General features: G+C 40.4%; 3 protein-coding genes across 3 annotated transcripts in view; all 3 read right to left on the bottom strand.

Annotated features, from left to right (window-relative positions):
• Positions 1-19,997, bottom strand: part of LOC128727684 (pseudouridylate synthase RPUSD2-like) — a 90,736-nt gene that overhangs the window by 52,661 nt on the left and 18,078 nt on the right. The gene's annotated exons all lie outside the window — the stretch shown is intronic.
• On the bottom strand, positions 933-1,714 carry LOC128727686 (uncharacterized). Its single transcript, XM_053821625.1, has 2 exons — positions 1,670-1,714; positions 933-1,592 (listed from the first exon to the last, which is right to left on the bottom strand). Exons 1-2 carry the CDS (start codon positions 1,712-1,714, stop codon positions 933-935), a joined length of 705 nt encoding a protein of 234 aa, XP_053677600.1.
• On the bottom strand, positions 3,362-4,130 carry LOC128727685 (uncharacterized). Its single transcript, XM_053821624.1, has 2 exons — positions 4,086-4,130; positions 3,362-4,021 (listed from the first exon to the last, which is right to left on the bottom strand). The coding sequence occupies exons 1-2, from the start codon at positions 4,128-4,130 to the stop codon at positions 3,362-3,364; spliced, it is 705 nt and encodes a 234-aa protein (XP_053677599.1).

The following is a 19,997-nucleotide window of genomic DNA, read 5'->3' as shown; positions in this document are numbered from 1 at the left end:
ACCGACAGCCAGACGGGGCCAGACAGTTTGCTGACCATAGGTCCTCGCATGATCCGGACTGTCCTCGTGGCCAACAGTGAGCGAATAACGACACTTATGACGTGGATGCTTGCTGCTAGCGCCATCGCATTAAGCCGCCCGCATTCCCGCCCCAAGGTGGTCTCAGCAAGCCGACCAGCTGGGCGGAAGTAGAAGCGGGCCGAATTTTCTCACTTCCTGCCATCCGCGTTCAAGCGCGCGATAGCGCACACGTATACATCGACCGACACCAATGCCACACACCGCTGCTTGCCTCTACGCTTACGGTCGGTTAAGTTTCTCACTCATCCGCCATAATTTACGGACTCGACGATGTGAGACTGTATGCTTTGAAACTGTCGCCGACCGCACCGTTGGCGCTTCTTGATTGAACGAGCGCATCGCACGCTTGACCTTTCGATCGTTCTTAAATTACAGAATAGCACCGTTGCAACCGTTGCTGAAATAAGTCAGCCGAAAAACGTGAACGAATATGGAACGCGTCAACAAAACCAGCTGATTTACTGGCTGCCAACACGATGATTGTAACTGCCATGTCACATTTTTCATCCGATGCATAAATGGTTACAGCTACGACATTGATTGAATGGAAAATAAAGGTATTGCAAATTTCACAATGGATGGAAGCAGATAATAGCTGAAAATAAAACACAAATACAATTGATAGTTTGATTTAGTTTTTGAGTAATGCCTCTTCTCTGAAATAAAACACGAAACAAACTATAGTTGAACGTCAATGGCATGTGCTCAACTGAGTGAGATAGTTGAATGCGAAAGAAGATGATTTAGATAGACAAAACTGAAAATTAACCGCTTACGAGTGGATAGTCTTCTCGTTTATATATTTAAACGATGGTGTGTAATGCTAAGCTGACTAAAAGCGTCAACAAATATTACTGCGCGCAGAAGAACAGCGTGTCGCGGATGACACGGCCGTAGTTGTTGAAACGCTCCACACCACGGTTAACGCAGGTCACAATCTCGGGCAGCAGTTCGTCATCGAGATCGAAGACTTCCTGCAGAGTGCGCTCCAGGTTGGGCTGAGTGATTCTGGTGAAGTATTCGTATCTGTCCTGAATCTGAGTGCCGACGATTGCCGAGATCTGCTCGGTGTAGTCGATGGCGTTCCAGTCAATGAAGCCACGGACGACGATGTTCTGCAGTTCAGTCGATGCCACCTGAGCGGCTTCCAAAGCAGCGTGAACATCGGCAGTGCGCGAGGTGATCTCTATGTTGGCCTGGCTGGCGCAACGCGACAGAGCCTGTCCGACCCAGTCGATTTCGATTTCCCAGTTGGCGGTGGCCACGTTGACACAGCTAGCCGGAGCCGACGATTCTTCAACGAAATCTTCCGTGTCCTCGCGGATCTGCTCGACCTCCTCCAGGGCATCGTTCATACGCTCAATCAACTGGCGGTTCAGCTCGACCAGCTGGTCGCTCATCGAGAAGCGTACATTATCGAACGTGCCCTCCATCAGCTGGTGGATGGCTTCGGCCTGGTACTGGATCTCCAGCAGGTACTCCACGAACTCATCCTGGCTTTGAGCGAGGGTCTACACGGAGCAAAATAATCGACAATCTTATGATCTCCTACTTTTATTAACTGCTGATCATGACATGAGACACTCACTTGACCAGCTAGGGCCAACAACAGGCACACGAACAAGCTCTTCATGATTATTACCGCTTTGCACTAATTTGCTTTTCAGCTCTTAGTTCTAGCTCCTTGAGCGACTGATTTCAAACTAATCTAAAACCACGTTGACCGATTCAGTTAAAAGGCCCTTACCGCTGACCGGATATCGTTTAAAACTGACCGATACGATCGCTCGATGCCTTATCGCGACCACAGCAATTGTGGCGCTGTTTTACAAATTCCGTTGACCCACCAATTTGCGCCCTTAATTTAATCCCCTCATCTACCGCCGATTTTGCTTGCTTTCTTGCTCCCACACATTACGGCGGATGCAACTTCCACTTCGCTCTGTTCTGCTTCAATCGCTTTTATCGATACCCGCTTTTCGGAACAGGCTCATTGCTTCGAGTCCTGCCGAACTGCCTCCATCGCAAGAAACACCCGCCATTGATTGTGATGTGGTCAACTACGTAAGGGTAGGTGGACGGCTTGTCTAATCATTCGAACATTATTGGCAGATAGTACCAGCAACACGCATCGGCCGCCCGAGCTGTGCCGATAAATAAAGCAATATAAAAGGGTATTAAGATAATTATGTCTTATCAACGAAATCCACTAATGACGAGACAAATTTCTTCGCGTACCTTATGCTTATCTGGTTTCCTTGCGGTAAGTCATGCGAGCGAGAGGCTCCCAAACAATACCTTTTACGCCCTCTCGTGCAGCCATGAATGGCAAACGCACGCACAGAACAGCGCTACATCTGTACAAAAGCACAGGATGAATATTGCGTCAATGGGATGATAACCTTCCGGAATGAAAATGCTTATGTAATAAACATGGATAATCCAGAATCAACCGATATTGCTCCCGTCCTTTTGCGCGAGTGAGACAACCACAATAGAAGGGATAAGGTGGAACGAATGCTCGAGAAAATCAAACTCACGATTCAATCAGGAAACAGGGCTGCGTGAAGGTTGCACAAACGAGGGCAGTGCAATTTTCAGCAATTGAAATCAACAAGAAAGGTCGTCCTCTACGCTTCATTCGTTCTTCTTTCAGTTCAGTAAGAAACTTCAGGGCACAAGGATACGCGTTATAACGTGGCGAACTGCACATTAAGAAATGAATGCCAGCAAAGTCACGACTAAAGTCGTAGTAATTGCTTGAACGATTTTAAATTGATTCTTCTTTCCATCTTTCATATTCTCGTCGATGCAAAAATGCGGAACTGTTTTCGACAAAACAAACACATAATCAGCTGATAAGGGTTCTACCAAGTCCAATATCATGCAAGCTCAGATATTTCTGATAAAAAGCAAAGATAATATTTATTTCCTGCAGTTTTAAAACAATTGTTAAGAAATATGCGACAGTTTTAATGTCCCTGGGCTTTTGTTGTTTGCAGTTGCAAAAGTTAGTAGACGATTGTATTGCCGTTGATTTAATCAAAATATGTTATGCTGAAAAGGCCGAGCTTTCAGTAAGCATGATATGCCCTAACAGCATTCATACCAAAAATGGATGAATATTTTTTTTAAATCCATGCCTTTTTCCGTCTATATAACATGAACTTATATAGAACAGATCAAGAAAAACTACATTCGATTAAGTTAAATTGAGGTATTATTTTAATCTGTGAAGGGTGGAAAATTATAACAGTAATAGGAACTCCTATTTCGCGACTTATTGCGCGCAGAAGAACAGCGTGTCGCGGATGACACGGCCGTAGTTGTTGAAACGCTCCACACCACGGTTGACGCAGGTCACAATCTCGGGCAGCAGTTCGTCATCGAGATCGAAGACTTCCTGCAGAGTGCGTTCCAGGTTGGGCTGAGTGATTCTGGTGAAGTATTCGTATCTGTCCTGAATCTGAGTGCCGACGATTGCCGAGATCTGCTCGGTGTAGTCGATGGCGTTCCAGTCAATGAAGCCACGGACGACGATGTTCTGCAGTTCGGTCGATGCCACCTGAGCGGCTTCCAAAGCAGCATGAACATCGGCAGTGCGCGAGGTGATCTCTATGTTGGCCTGGCTGGCGCAACGCGACAGAGCCTGTCCGACCCAGTCGATTTCGATTTCCCAGTTGGCGGTGGCCACGTTGACACAGCTAGCCGGAGCCGACGATTCTCCAACGAAATCTTCCGTGTCCTCGCGGATCTGCTCGACCTCCTCCAGGGCATCGTTCATACGCTCAATCAACTGGCGGTTCAGCTCGACCAGCTGGTCGCTCATCGAGAAGCGTACATTATCGAACGTGCCCTCCATCAGCTGGTGGATGGCTTCGGCCTGGTACTGGATCTCCAGCAGGTACTCCACGAACTCATCCTGGCTTTGAGCAAGGGACTGCAAAAATACCGCATTTAACAACGGTGTTCTGAACGCTGGAGGAACATTTTCTCTAACTTACTTGCCCAGCCAGAGCCAACAACAGGCAAACGAACAAACTCTTCATGGTTTTGCAAGTATCCGTCAAAAAGCTCTTGTCACACTCGAACGCACTCCGCGGAACTATTGCTAAGTCTTGCTGGCGTTAATATATTTATCGGTTCTTCAAATTGGTTTCAATTTGATTTGTTATCAAAAGATTATGTTACCGGTGGCCATTGAAACTCGTTTTTTTTTGTTTTACGACACCGCTATCAAACCACAGAGGTCAAGATTAGCAGGTAAAATTCTGAATATGATAAGACCGCTGCTACGTAGGTTGTAGTGTATAAATGTTACCCATGGGGTGATGAATACGGTCAAATATCTTTGTTATCAAATTCGATTGTCGACAGTAATTCGGAACATGCTACCGTGGATATGCCGTGGCCTCGTGGAAGCGATTAATCAAAACCTTGCTTTTACTATCATTCCTATATAACGGCCGCAGGTGGTCAGGAAAAGGAAGTCATACACTTGTATCTTATCGGCTGGTGGAGCTCGACTTACAGTGAAAAGTCCTATGTTTATCAGTTGATTTTGCAATATTGAATAAAATTGTCGTAATCGATTAATTAGCGGAATCTTTGCCGATAACTCTACGTCCGGAGATGAGACAGCATCAATTTTAACCGAATGTAGGTCCATCGCACGGTTATCACGCCGCAAGCGGTTTGTATATGAGAGCAATCAAGCTGACCTTGCGGTTCGCAGCGGTGAAAGTTGCGTGTCTACTTCCCTGTTCGGTGGCTGTTCCCCGCGGTGCCGCATTTGGCAAAAGTCACACGGCAAACCAGTTCCGAATGCAGGATATTACTTGCGTAACCGTATTGCATCATACCAACTACGTTTAACCTTGGCATTGGGCAGGCTATTGCAGACTATTCCTTAACTCAACGCACACCTTCAGCAGTGCATTTCGTCTGCGAGACCATGAACGGTGTCTCCGGCGACGTGTTAATCGGTGTTTCGCGATTAACACGATTGTATTCGGTGTTATTAGTGGACACAACCGAACACACCCAACCCGACAGGCTCACATGTTTGCGAATAAATGCCACGCTGCACGCTTCCGATGTCTTTCTGTGTGGCCGTCCTCCATGCTCGGCATGCATTTGTTCACGGCTACTGCATATTATTTGCATTTATTAAGTCGCTTTGGCCGGACAGTAGCACAAACAAAAATATCAGCACAGTGAACGAAGAAAACATACATGTGCGCGTCACAAAAAGTGCGAATCTTTCTCGTTGAATACTCAAATCCACCCGCGCTCATGAACGATCGCAAGCGCATGCCATGGCTAAGCCGACCGAAAGATGAAAGATGATGATCGCGATACACTTTATGGGGGTAATTAAATTTTAATAGTACTCTGCCACATTTTTATTCGCTAATTATAGACATTACTTCTGCTGCTGTCGGGTATGCTTCAAAGCGCACGAACCGTCCAGATGCAATCGCAAATGAAAAAGGATTCGTGGGAGGTTCTGCTGGTATGATGTTGGTTGGTATTTTGGGAGTTTTTTGCCCTATCGACTGCTGCATCAAATCATAACTTCATTAACAAACTATTGGACTTTGATAAACAAGTAAACAATCCACAAAGTATACACGACCGGTAAGTATGAAGAGGCGATGCACCAGCATACACTCAATTATGCATGTTAAACGTCTGCTCGTTTTTGTATAAAAAAAAGAGTCACATTGTATTATTCTCTTTTCGCCGCCCGTGTTACTAATTTATTTTTTCATCTCTTTCCACGGATCGTGCAAATTACATCAATTTACGGTTAGCCACAAGACCACGCGTTTGATAATGTCATTAGCATAATTATTTGACTTCGTTCCACTCGCTCGTTTCGTTCGAGCATAGCGAGCTTATCGGTTTCCCATCAGAGCGTGGAGCGCTTCCCGATACGCCCCTCAAAATTCGATTTTTGTTTTATGCTAATTTTGGATGACGGCGCGAAAAACGAGATCGATGATAGTTGTGCATCTTCTTCTTCATCCACGGGCGAATGCCCGATGTAAATCGACCGCGAACGGATTGATGAGTGTTGTGAATGGATTGAACTATACAAACGGAGGGTAATTAATATAGATGTATATATTTTCACCTCCCTTTTCGTTCCCAACATTCCACCCAACCAGCACCCTGGCTGGCTGATGACTCTAACGATGTGCCGGAGGACAATTTTATGGATTCCAAGTGACACGAATAACGATTATGATCGTCGCAGTCAACGCAGAATGGGTTGAACCGACGCCGAACGAAGCGAACAAGGGGAAGCTCGAGTAGATTGTTTGGTCGATTGATGGAGCTATTAGGGGGTCGTACATCAAGGCTCGAAACTACCGCAAGACGCAACAAATTGAGATGGTGTAATTACGATAAAGACAAACGAAACAACAGCACTATCACGTAAATCAAAAATAAATAGTCGAGCGATCTAACCATGGCATCTGACTTTTGTGATAGGGCCACAAAGTAATGGTGACAATGGTTGAATGGTGCAAAAGGGTCGATTAACGATATTCTTACAAACGACATGCTTTAGCCACTGTTAAAATGGTGATAAACGAGCATTAACGTACTCAGCGAGAAAGGGCTCATTCATACACAATAAAAACGTCTTAATTCCCATCAAGTAATCTATTCTCAAGAACGCCGAAAGAGCTTCGGCGAACGAAACCCAAGCCTTTTACCAGATTGGTGAAATTTCGCCCATTTTCATTTACGTAACTACAGCGATTGCATTCCTTTCTGGAATCCATCCTATCTGCTCCAAGCCCACTGACCTGCGCTGTCACCGGAATCGGTAACTCAAAGCATAACATGGACCACCGGAAAAGGGATTAGCTGGACTTTGGTCCAGCTTCAGTGGTAAGCAAGCCTTTCGCTCCACCTCATGGCAAACTTTTCATTTTCGGCTAAGCTCGGTCGGCTGATCTATTGTTGATGAAAGGATCATCGCCCTCAGGGGATTTGCCGAAAATTCGTACCCTTGCCACGCGATCACGGATGAAGTTGAGCATGGTTACGAGGTTACAACATACGCCGAGGTAGCGTAACCGACGCCGGTATTCGGTACCACGGAATGTGAGGAACGCGTGCTGCCAAATGCGAAATAACTCATGATGCTTTGGCTATGGGGTTCACGAAGCGCACACGCTACACAGCCGATGCTTGGAGGTGGTGAAATTTTTCACATAACACCGCTAAAAGTGGCATATCTAAAATAAGGGCTACTGTACGAGCCGAGCAGCGGTGTTTAACTTTCGGCCGCCGACAAACCAAGCAAATTTTGAATAAAACAGTGCACAATAGCTCAACAAGAAACCGAGTTCGTCTTCATGCAACAACCTGAGCATGAATATTTATGAATAATCACATTTTGGAAGTATTTATCCGATTTGTGTAGCTTAGCATGCATTTTGATTCTATATCGTTGACTACTTGCTTATAATTAAGCACTTAATATCATAGCAAAACCACTAATCCCTCCGGAGCTGTACGATGCGAACTTGCATATTGAAGAATGCCTTCAATGATAAAATTTGAACAAATAAACCTTCTCCACACAGCGGCACTAAATCTGCTTCAGACAATGTGTAACACATTAATATAAATACACATTGATACACACGGACGGAACGAAATACACCTTCTCCCTTCATTCGATATCAAATTCAATAAAGCGGCAATTGTGAAATAAATCTGCACGAAAAGGGCATAAGGAACGTACAACAAAAACGTAGCAATTGTTGGTCCAGCACCATTGTTGGCTGATGGTGCGATCGCCGTACTGGTATGTGATTGCTATGGCTTTTTCGCGCCACGAAGCAAGGGAACTTGTAAAATTTACGATCCAATTAAACGCGGCATTTCAGATGTTTTAATTTCGTTTGCGTATTTATCATTCACTATTTGCCCAGCAGTACAGATGTGTCGGAAACGTTTCTCTTTTGCGCGCCATAGAAGCCAACCCCGACTCGTATGGGAAATTCAATTTGTTCTTTCATCGCTTGTGCGGGAGCAACAAAATAGCGACCAAAACAACGAAAATGACAAGAGGCACTTACTATACGATGAAAGCATTACACACTTGTACGTAATATCAGAAACGGTTCGCTGCGGCTGCTATATATTTAGGTAAAGAAAATATACTTTCAAAACCGTCTATTTTCTACCAAACAAGCCTCTCGGCACAGGTACAAACTCGAATCTGTTCCCGTAAATATGAGTTCTTGCCATTGATTTGGATTTAAACGTTTTGGCGTGTATAAAAATTTTGTTCGAATGAAATATTTATTGCCATATTCGAATTATTTGACTCGATATGGAGTTAAAACAAATACCTGAAAGTGAATGAAAAAAATTGTTAGTAACCAATTTGCTAGCTCTACATATTTTATAGAATCAAGTAATGTCGGAAAGGCAAAAAAAGTCTAGACAAACATGTTGTTGTTGTCGCTAAAATTCAAAGAATAAAAATTTCGCTCACGCACAAAAAACGCACGCTATTGAAAATGTCTCCATTTAATCGGTGTCTCGGTGAGGTCGGCCGATTTTCCAAATGAACGGTTTTCCATAACGATCCCACAACTCACTGTACAGACAGATCCGAGTATGAGCGTAAAACATGGGCAAAAACATATAAAAAAGAGAATTGTGGGAAAATTATCCGACAGAAGCCGATTCATTGGCGCGCAAGAATGGAATCGCCGCCAGCATAGCTTCTCGTTATTGTCACATGCAAAAAAAAACATGCTATTTTCACTATGTATTTTTTGTTGCATTTTATTTTTCATTTATTGGTTCACAGTTTGCCCTCAGGAAAATTTCTATCGAAGCAAAAGAACTGTGGCTAGCGACCTGTGTAAATCAAATCAGACCAATCAATTTGCCTCGTCAATCGAATGCCGAGGTAGGACGGTGCTTGCAAAATGTTTGTGCGTATTTTTTACAATTCATTTATTTTTTAAAAATCTTCTTCTTTAGTATTTTGGGCTCAATCACAAGAAGAAAAATGTATGAACATTTTCGTACTTTATTTGTCGTACTGCTTAAGTATCTCTATTGCAATCGATTGTATAACGATTTTGCAACTAAAGAACGAATAATATCGCCAATAATGTAATGTATTAAAATGAGACATTTGCATAAACGGGAATTAAAATCAGTTTTTCCTACCCCTGTCAAACCTACTAAAGCCTTAACTCAACCATAATCTGCATGATTCTATTGTTTCTATTTCGCAGCTCGATCATGCGTTTCAAGCCAAACGGTGGGTGTGGGGCTCAAATCGAGAGCCACACTCACCCACTAAAAGCTATTAAGGTCATAGCAGCGCTTGTGCGAGAATGTCTTTCTCTGTTAGCGCGTCGGTGGCACCACAAACGGTTGTCCTAGTCACTGACCACACAACACTCTGTGTGTTTGTTTGTCTGTTTAGTTGTTTGTTTGTATAATTTATCAATTTATGCGCACCAGAGGCAAAGCCACCGGTTTCATGCGCATCAGTACACCGGCGGTTAACGGCAAGTGCACTGAAAGCGAACACACAAACGATGGCTTTTCGGAGAAAGAAGAGGGCAGAGAGCCATCGGAAGCTTTCCGAGGGTTGCTGCCCGTCCCGTAAACACGCAAACGAGCCTCGAAGCTGGGCAATCCCAACAGTCGTTGCACGATACGCCTCGAATCTAACCCTACTCGGTGGCCAGGATGGTTGGGGATGTGGTCAAAATGAATATTTAATTGCATTTCGAATAGACCGGATAAGTGTTAGCCGGTTGAACGGACCCACCGAGCAACCATTCCCTTCTGGCAGACCTCGTGCGCGGGACAATCATAATCCAGGAGAAAAAATATACATTCCCATCCTGTAATTCCCTGTTCAACACCTACTACTTGTATGGCACCTGCTTTTAGGCACGAAAATGTTTCTCTCTTCATAGAACCATTCTTATTTTATTGCCACGGCAATTGAAACCCAATTGTGCGTTGTGAAAAAATACAGCATCGCTGGTGGTTGTTGTAATCGTATTATAAATGTTAAAAATAGCATATTTTTATATATCATTCCCAAGTCATTCAGACTAATCATAATAACCAAAATAAAAAATATAAATCTATGTACAATTTGATAGATTGTTATCGAACTGCAAACTTTTCTCAAATTATAATAAAGTATACATATTACATTCGATTGAAAATTACATCGGAGTTTAGATGTACTACTAATTAAAGCATATGTTCAATATGGAAAAGAAAACATCAATTCCACGTTATTATTCACGCAGTTGGCAAGTTAATGTAACAAAACATACTCATTACAAACTTATCCTACGAGCACAAGGAGAAAAAAAATTTTGTGGAAGTTTAATTTCCTTTTGCTGGATTCAGCAATTTCACACGTACACTCCCCTTCAATACCATCCTATTAAGAGAAGATCTGCTGGACTAGATTAATCGAGTGCACCACCATCCAACGTTCGCTTTTACCGCGTCTATTCTTTAGGCTCTATCGATGTGTGCTAATTAGCTGACGAAGAATGCCTCCGTTCTCGCCACCCATGGCAGTAGGAGTCTGAACATCCGAAACCTATAGCAGTATTAACTTCGACCATCGACCCGACGCTCCCGTTTTGTTTGTTGTTTGATCACTATTATGCCTACAACCACAGCGGTACTACTGTAACACGCCAGAAAGCGCTGGGCAACAATAATTAGTGCGACAAACATGAGTATGTTGTGCTGAACGTGGGATCCTATGTCGTAGTCTTCCTTCCTTTCGGAACCATCTGGCGGCGTAGGAGCTAAATACATATTTTAATCACTACTAGTTATTTCCGTGGCCATGTAAACAGCGAAGGATGTATTTAGGAACCACCCATATATGTACATGAGAAAATTGTAATAATGAAAGCTAAGAAAAATTAATAAAATAGTTACAATATTTTTAACATAGCCACATACAATATAGAATATACTTGTTATAGTATATTTTATAAAGATTCAATATACTCAATCATGATTTACTTAATAACTAACGAACGTTAAGGCTATCTTAAATTTTAAAGCTAAACGAAAAGCTAAGCAATTGATTCACTATTTGCTCTAAATTCGCAAATCCAAATCACACCATTTGCGTACCGACCGGGCTCTGGCGATAATTAAAAGTAAATCAAGCAATAATACCGCCACAGGCAACCGCCTTTGAAACTTTGCCCGGTTCTGACGCCAAACCGAAAATGCGGGATTATTAATCAATTATCGTCTGACGATCGGTTACGGTGTCGGCGCGCAAATTTTCAGAACCCAATCAACCTCGCCCCAGTGAAATGCTCTGATCTTTCCAGCCTGCCGAATGGTATAAACGAACGGTAGCAGATTTTTCACGATTCACGGAACACCCATCCCATCCACAACGACTAGGCCTACGGCGTGCAACATTGAGGCCAACCAACGCTGCCTGATGCTTTTGGCCCCCAGTTAGCGTTAAACGAGTATAAACAATCCACCAGGGAATAATTTGAATCCGCTTCCTCACGACTTACGACAGCTTGCAATGGTGGCTACGAAGTGCTATTTAATAAATGTTTACTCCTGGTCGCTTTACGTTAAAGATTTACGTACACGATTTAAAAATGAATCATAGCATGAACAAAATTGAGCTAATATTTTTCAACTTTTAGCCAATACTAGATTAAAAAGAAAAATTGTTTTTAACTATTGTGAAAATATTATATTTATAATTATTTATTATTAAAACTGTGAGAGTAAAGAAACGTTTTTAATAGTAATACCATGAATGAAACCTAACTTTTTAAAACTGGTTTAAACGCTTAAAAGAAAGTGAACAAGCATGGAACTTATATTACAAACCGGAGAGATGTTTTGAATTTTTTTTTGAGTTGTTATTGTTAAAGCTATGATTTATTTTTCACTAGCCGCATCTCAACGAGCATAATCGATTTATACGGTGGAAAGGAAAAATATTTAAATATGAGGATAAATAAAAACATCAAAACCCAAAGATAAAACGCCCCTTCGTGCGGTTGGCCATAGCTCCCCCTAGAGTAAACCGTAGCAGACTGAGATTAACAACTCTATTATTCAAATGTAGACCTTTGCTGCCACGAACTAACCATCGCCCCTAACGGGAACGTTCCTCTGCTAATAGTGCACCGAGAAAGTTATCCTACAGCTACCACAAACACTGGCGGGACCGAGGACAGGCATTCAAAGATCAGGTCGTAGAGCAAAAGTACGACCGATGGACCATACAAAAAGGTAAAAGGGAAAGACTATCCATCAATTAATGGTTAGCTTTATTGAGCGTTGTCACACAGCACGTTCGCCTAGAACCGAACCGTTGTATATAAGCACGATCTTATGACGAGACCAAACCGCAGGGAGATGGTGCCAACGATACTAAATAATCATTTAAAGACGAATTTTCATTGCCTGAAACAACCTAATTCAAACAACCGCTAATTTTCTGCACAATATCCTACACAAACTAAGCAATATATTACACAAAATTGTACTTTACGCTAATGGGAATAACAATATTTTTAATTACTAAATCGCACGTAAAAAAACGATGATAGTAATAATACTTCGTAATAATATCCTGTATATGTTTTAACATAATAGGAGATTTTTAACAAAATTAAATTGGCAATTGCTATCATAATTGTACGGTAAAGTAACAATTAAAATAGAATATAACTAAGTATAATACATATGTTTTTGATATATTTCTTCACCGACTACTGAATACGCCGCTGCAGTTAATATTTTAATGAACGGGTTACACGCGTCATCGTTACGAAAGGTTTCATATTTCATCCAAACACACTGCTTTGATGGGGGATCCCATTGCATTAGTAATTATTAAGTCTTGTTCGAGCTATTGCTCTGGGTCGCAGATGGCAAAATTAGAGGAGTTAAAATACCACACCGATCGCAGTCAGGCTATGTCGGCTCCGGTTGCCTCGGTCATTCGTTCATGTCGCACAACGCTTCAAAGCGCTTCAGTCATGGTTGCGTTCAAGCTTGACGCTTTATTATTAGACTTTGCTTAGTGGCAGAGTAGATATACAATTAAACGCTTCATAGCAACAAAGTCACACTACCGCAAACCATTTTGCTAATACGGTGTTGCAGGATTTAGCTAACATCATTTTTGTTAAGAGATTTTAAAACAAATATTCAATCCCCCATATTGACATAGATTAACATCTCGATAAAACACGTTAGAAACTACACTACAGGAAACAAAACAAACAAAAACTACAACATCGAAAAAATTAAATTTATGTTTGTATATAGAATCAGTTAAAGACGATAAAAAGGAAATAGTAACAAAAATTAATAATATTAATCTGTAATTAGTAATTGGTAGTAAAAAAAACATTTTTTCTTATAGATGTCTTTTTCGTACTTTGCACACGATCCCTTCTTAATTCAATACTAATTGACAGCCAATACTATTCGAGAAATTATTCTTTTTTTAAGTGTCTTCAAACAAACTGAAGCAGAGTTTAAGGTTTTGTATTATTTTGTCATAATTCTATCAGCGCATAGATAGGTACCTACTCGCAACAATAAGCATTCATATTGCAGCTTATACATCACCAATATGAAATTGTTCACTATACCGTTCACCGCATATTGTGAATTTACTTTTTTTTGGGGACTTCACAATGGAATCAAAAATAAAATTTTGAGCAATGATTCTTTGTGAAAAAAAACATTTTTCTAACGCTCAACACGTCAACACGTTGTGAGCGAAGCAATTTTTTTGCATATGTTAAATGATTTACCACGCAAACCACTGATCTCACCGGCTATTCACTTCACGCTCATGCCAAAAAAACATAGATAAAAAGCAAAGGATACCAAAATTTTTGAAAATTATAGACTGCCGAAAAAGAGCCGTAACGAAAAAATACCACAACGTGTGAACTTGTCATACAAAAAACATTTGCCGCTGTGTTGCTTTCGAGTGAACGATTATTTGAATCGATCATTGAAGAATATCGCATTTCATAAACTGAGAATTTATCAACGACATTGTATTGAATAAAAACATTCCAAATATACTACTAAAGAACAAATCTGTTTAAATTAAATTTCAATTATCGCAAATAAAAAGTATTATAATATATAATAGAATTTAAAATAATATTAGAAGAACGAATTCCATAAAAAAGATTCCAAAAGCTAAAATTAGCTTTAAAAGAATTTTGTTCAGATTTGCTAATATATAACTGATATTAACAATTACATAATTTTTATTCCATTGAATAGATATATTGATCTTATAAGAAAGATTTTGAATCGCATCAGCCATGTCAAAATAAATAAACATAATCTAACAGCGTGAGTCAAACGAGAGTATGATAATTTTATTGCCCTTCCTTTATAGTAGCTATTTAGAAAGCACATAGGCAAAGGAAGCAGTCCAGCGGTAGTCCACGTTGGAGCGACAATAAATATCCATAGAATAGTATAAATATTTAATATTTACCAACACTTTATCAAATAGCTCCGCTTTTTGTGAATTATTTCAACTGACACGTTCTGCGCACAGCACCATCTAAGTGCGATGGACATTAAATCAATCCATCAAACGTCACTCGAGCTTTGGAAGGAGATGAAAACATTTCATTTGCATTTTCACTTATCCCAGCTACCTTCATGCGAAAGCGTCAGACTATAAACTTGGAACAACAACTAGTACCAGAAGTGGGTCCTAGAATGAATCACTGATAGGAGATATTACCCTCTATAAGCGTGTACAAATTGTATGAAGTCGAGGAGACAAATAGCACACAATCTGCTAGCTTACTTCAAGCTGAACAGTAAACTGAAGCCATCCACAGAGATATGGGAATGATTCAGTAGCACCAAATTGTAATATTAATGAAACAAATTAATTATTTTTGCAGAATGTTGTACCTAACTGGATACATCTATGGTAGCTTTATTAAGGATTTTATAAATATACTAATAGAAATGCAAAATTCTTTTCTTGTAAGTTACAAATTCAAAAACAATATTTTTTTTATATTATTAACTTATACTACTATATCACCTATTAAAAGATGAAACTTTTATTAAAACTCCAAATGATATATAGAATACTGCAGCGCAAAATGTGTTTACACTTCAACAAACTGCAACGATTCTAATATGCATTAGCCAGAAAGTCTTGGCCAACATCATTCACTAGTTTCCTAGCAAAATTTCCAACACAAAAATACATATTTCAATAGATCTCGCATACAGTTGGTTTCTACAACAAACTACCAAAATAAAAATGATGGATGTTTAGCGGACAAAAAGTTTATTCCCTAGGCGGATGACATTTACGAAAGCTGTAACGTTTCTACTATTCCCCATGCACATATAATCGAAAACTTTATCAGGCGCAAGCTCTTCTTTGTCAGTTATCGACGAAAATTTAGCTGTGATGATTTAGGAGTCCGGGTGATCTAGTCGAACTCATAAAACTTTCATGGTCACCATCGGTATATACTACTATCTAATTGTCATGAAGATCTCGACATTTGTTCATTCGCAACAGTTATTACCAAAACGAATCGGTTATAGAACTAGAATCGAGCTGCTTCCGCTTGTGTGTATGAAATAAAATTGATGTTACTTGATCATATGTCGTTGCTTTGACCAAAAATAACAAGACCGAAGCTAAAACTCAGTTTTGGTATTGAGAAAAGGGATCTAACAAGGTTGGATGTGTAGTATAAAAGTTTTATCACCCTCCAAGGAAATATAGAAAGCAATAGCGATAGACACAGGAAACCACCTCTACGAACACCCAACGATAGGTACTGGGCATATGAAACAGGAGCAAACTGGCAGAAGCAACACGAAGCATTTACGTTGTATTGCGAAGCCGTCAGGGATTTCCTAATAAAATTGTGCCCCCCAAGATGACGGGTATCATAAACGATGCCCATGTCGAAAGGAGGCCGTTCATGAAGCCCTATCACAAGCATAGCTTCCAGCAAACATTTTATACTACATTCAGAACGGTCCCAAACCAACACGCATGTCTCTGTTCATGATTATTCGAACACGGAGCAGCGCCAGTCTTGAACTGGGAAAGAAATTAAATAAGGACCAAGCTCGAACGCAAATAAAAAGGTTACCATTTATCTAAAGATATAGATACTGTATAAAATTGTAAAGCTGATATGCTTGAATGTACATTTATCGACATGAATTATAAGTAACTTGCAAGTTTTACAATTTTTCTATCGTTCTATGTCGCTTAATAGTCATAAATTTCCATTCTTTTGGGTAGGTTATCGATACGAAAACTATAAAGAAACATACATGATTCTTTATAGTAGCAGCTAAAACTATGTACTAGCTTGTTGTCATGATTTTTAATCGACAGTTTACAATTTATTTTCAGTTTTAGTTTAACTATCACATAATCTTGCTCAAGGGAATACCATGTTTAAAACCATGACACGGACCAACCCACCCGGAACGTTCCCTTCAATCAATTTAGCGTACAATTTTTCAAAGAAATTAAATGGCGTTAGCTGTTTGGTCACAAATTTAACCATAACATAATCACTAATGCTTGCTGAATACCAACCAAACGTAAAAAGACGCGTCCGTATTCAACCAAAACATAGCAAAGCTTTACGTACGAAACCTGTCAGGGGGCAGAATTAGTTAAATTTGAATTTTAAATGTATCAAACGCTATCCTCCTACTCGATGCTGTGTTCTGCTCCCGCCTGTCTCGTCGGCTTTGACACTCTCTCGAAGACCCCACCGATACTGCGTAAGAGAGCGTTTTTTTCTGTCTTCAGCTTCCCAGCGTAAGATGAAGCCAGTACGATGTACACGAGATACAGTAATTGTCAATTTACAGCATTGCCTACCAATTTTGCCATCACGCCCTGCTTGTTAGCTCAATCATACCCAATGGCGGTTACTGGGTGGCTTTGGCGTGAGATAGATTTTTTGGATTTTCGATTATTTTCCAGCCAATTTTATCCCAAATGCCACTGCTAGGCGAGCTGCCAGATAATCCAGCGCACGATGCTCAGTTGGAAGATTCCAAACGATCTCAGTAACGAACCATGTACAGTCCATTGAAGCAGTGGATCTGAAATACGACGCTAACTTGCCTTTATCGACAAGGAAAGGCGAACATGAAATTAATGGTAAAAACCACATTCACCGCGGTCAAATTTAATCTCCATGAAATGATAATTTTGTTAACGAACAAACGCCTCTCTAACAGGCCAATTTTCCTCATGATAAGCAATCACAAATGGGGTTCGAGGAAGACAGAAAATTTGCCATAGGATTTTGATGTCATTTGATAAGATTCGTTCGAAAAATTTTAAAATATGTACATTGCATTTGCTTTGCCTACATAAAGAAAAAACATATATTTCCCATATTTTAATGTATACTTGGCATATCATGCAGCTGTAGTTTATTACGTTCTGTATTTGATACACTACATTGTACAACTTATATTACATGCTAACACGAAACATTCTTACCACAAACAAATAACGCCCTCGCAGTAATTCGCCGTAAGAGCCGCTGAATATGTTTGTTAACCGCAAGGATGAACGACAGTGTCGTGCAATTAGCCAACATTTGTAACATAAGACATTAGCGCTTGCCAATTTGTTCACACTCTATATCCCCGATATCCTTTTCACACAGATTTTTTTCATTTAAATTCAAATTGCTAATATTCATTATACATTGCTTAGTTTAAGTTAAAATTAATATACTTATTGTACAAAATCATATGCTGAAGAACTGAAATAAAGTAATTTATTTTTAAAAGCTAAGGATATTATTTACGTGTTATTGTTATTACCACTAATATAGATGTAATAATTCAAATAACATTTACCTATTGTGCTTTCCACAAAACATCTAATCTTCAATTTCTACATCTCAATTTTACTTCACAAGTCCTGGCAATCTATTTTCGCTACGTCCAAAATTGCGCGGTACATCAAACGACTGTCTGCTCTCTGCTTCATGTTTCGAGGCAGACTTGTCCGTTGGCTAGGGCTGTTCGATTGAGGAAACAATCCCTATAAAGTGTGTGCCACAAAACATGATAACCTCGTCAGTCGTCGGTTAGTCGGAATCGAATAAATGTCACCAGCGTTGTCCGAGGGCGATGATAGCGCACACTTGAAGCGCTGGCAAAAACCGCATGAGGCATTATTACGAATTCCACGAATAAATCGTACTTATGATGCCCAATGATGCCAATATAAGCTCCCGATGGCAACGACTGCTCAATAGTTTGCAGGTCAGCTCTAGCAGAGGGAATCGGTAAAATCTTCACATTTTGTCAAGCGCACCATCGTGTCTGCAGCCGGCAAATTATGCTTCATACTTTCCTCGGCTCACGGTGAAGCACCCAACTATGGAAGGCATTTCAGGCTAGACCCGATGAGTCAGTTTGGGCGAAGGCTACGAGCTTTGCTAGCTGCGAATATTTATTACCGGCGACCATTAGTGGCTGTTCTAAGGACATTCTCGCCCATTCGTCCGTCGCTTGTGGACGAGACGGTCATTTCAAACAGATTAGGTTTTGTGAGCGACGATCTGGGCTTCAAACGATGGTGCACGGGAAGCTTTTGTACCATTTTGTATGACACCCGCTGTAGCCTGATAGCGAATAGTGAACTTTCGACAATGCGAGAACGTCGCCTACGTAGCTTTAGCAGCTGGATGTACGACTCCTCACAACTACTGTTTCGTTACCATCGCATTTGAATGCCCATAAAATATGCATCCATTTTACAGCCAGTGACGTTTAAATTCAATCATAAAAATTTATTAGGCTGCTGCACTCGTACTCATTTGGATTTCGCGAGAAACACCGAAGCTTCTGGCGAAGTCTTCTCGAATGACACATTGTGGGAGACATTAATAAACGCTGTCACACAATCTGATGTTAAGTTGCATAATCAGAATTTGATTGATTGACTATCTTTCACATTGTGAAGTAATTAGAAGTGGAGAACCACTCATACATGAAATCTCCACCTAACAATTCCAAAGATCTCCATTAGTGATGCTTTGAATAAATCCATAATCTTAGCGTGATGAATCTCAGTGAATGAATTTCTTTTTAAATTTATTATCTTAAAATACTAATTAACTTTACGGTGTTACTCTACTCTACTACTATAATTACGTAGCAAAGGAAGTGAAATTCATGGCAGTTGCTCTCAAAAAAATTTTAATGAGAAAATGTAGCAAAAGCTTTCAATACGACGGTAAGTAAACCTTTGCACGGCAAAAAGGTCGAACCGAAAATGACGCAAGTCAGCTATAGGTTTGTTTTGTGAGTGTCATAAAACTATTGAATTGCACTTACACCAACCGGTGGTGCTAAGTGCAACGAAACGCCAATATTTGTTTTATCGACCAAACAAACTCAGCATGAAGTGTTTCGATAATAGAACATTCCACAGCTAGAATGGGTCGTCTAACTAGCGATTTGAGCAAACAGTGCCTGCAAAGAGCACGAGGTGACGGCAATGAGATGGCTAGTTTCACGTTTGCATGAGAATGCAAGTGACAAATAAAATTCGCGCTCCCATGCGCAAGGAAATCTCTTTCAAGAGGCTTCTGCTCGTTCAATAAACAAGCGCTATAGAAGTGCAAAAGCCATGCATTTCAATGCAAACGACAAACATACGTAACATTAACGACAATGTTCTTATATAACAAAGACATTTATTGACGACACGTCCATCAGCCATAATATTTAAAAACAACGCTAGCTTTTTATTTCAAATAGGTTTAAATTTATACGAACAGTTGCGAATATTGCAGCAGAATCATAGT

The sequence above is a fragment of the Anopheles nili genome, chromosome 3 (assembly GCF_943737925.1).
Source record: "Anopheles nili chromosome 3, idAnoNiliSN_F5_01, whole genome shotgun sequence".
Taxonomy (NCBI): Eukaryota; Metazoa; Arthropoda; class Insecta; order Diptera; family Culicidae; genus Anopheles; species Anopheles nili.
The sequence above is the reverse complement of the archived record's forward strand: the minus strand, read 5'-3'. Positions and strand labels throughout refer to the sequence as shown.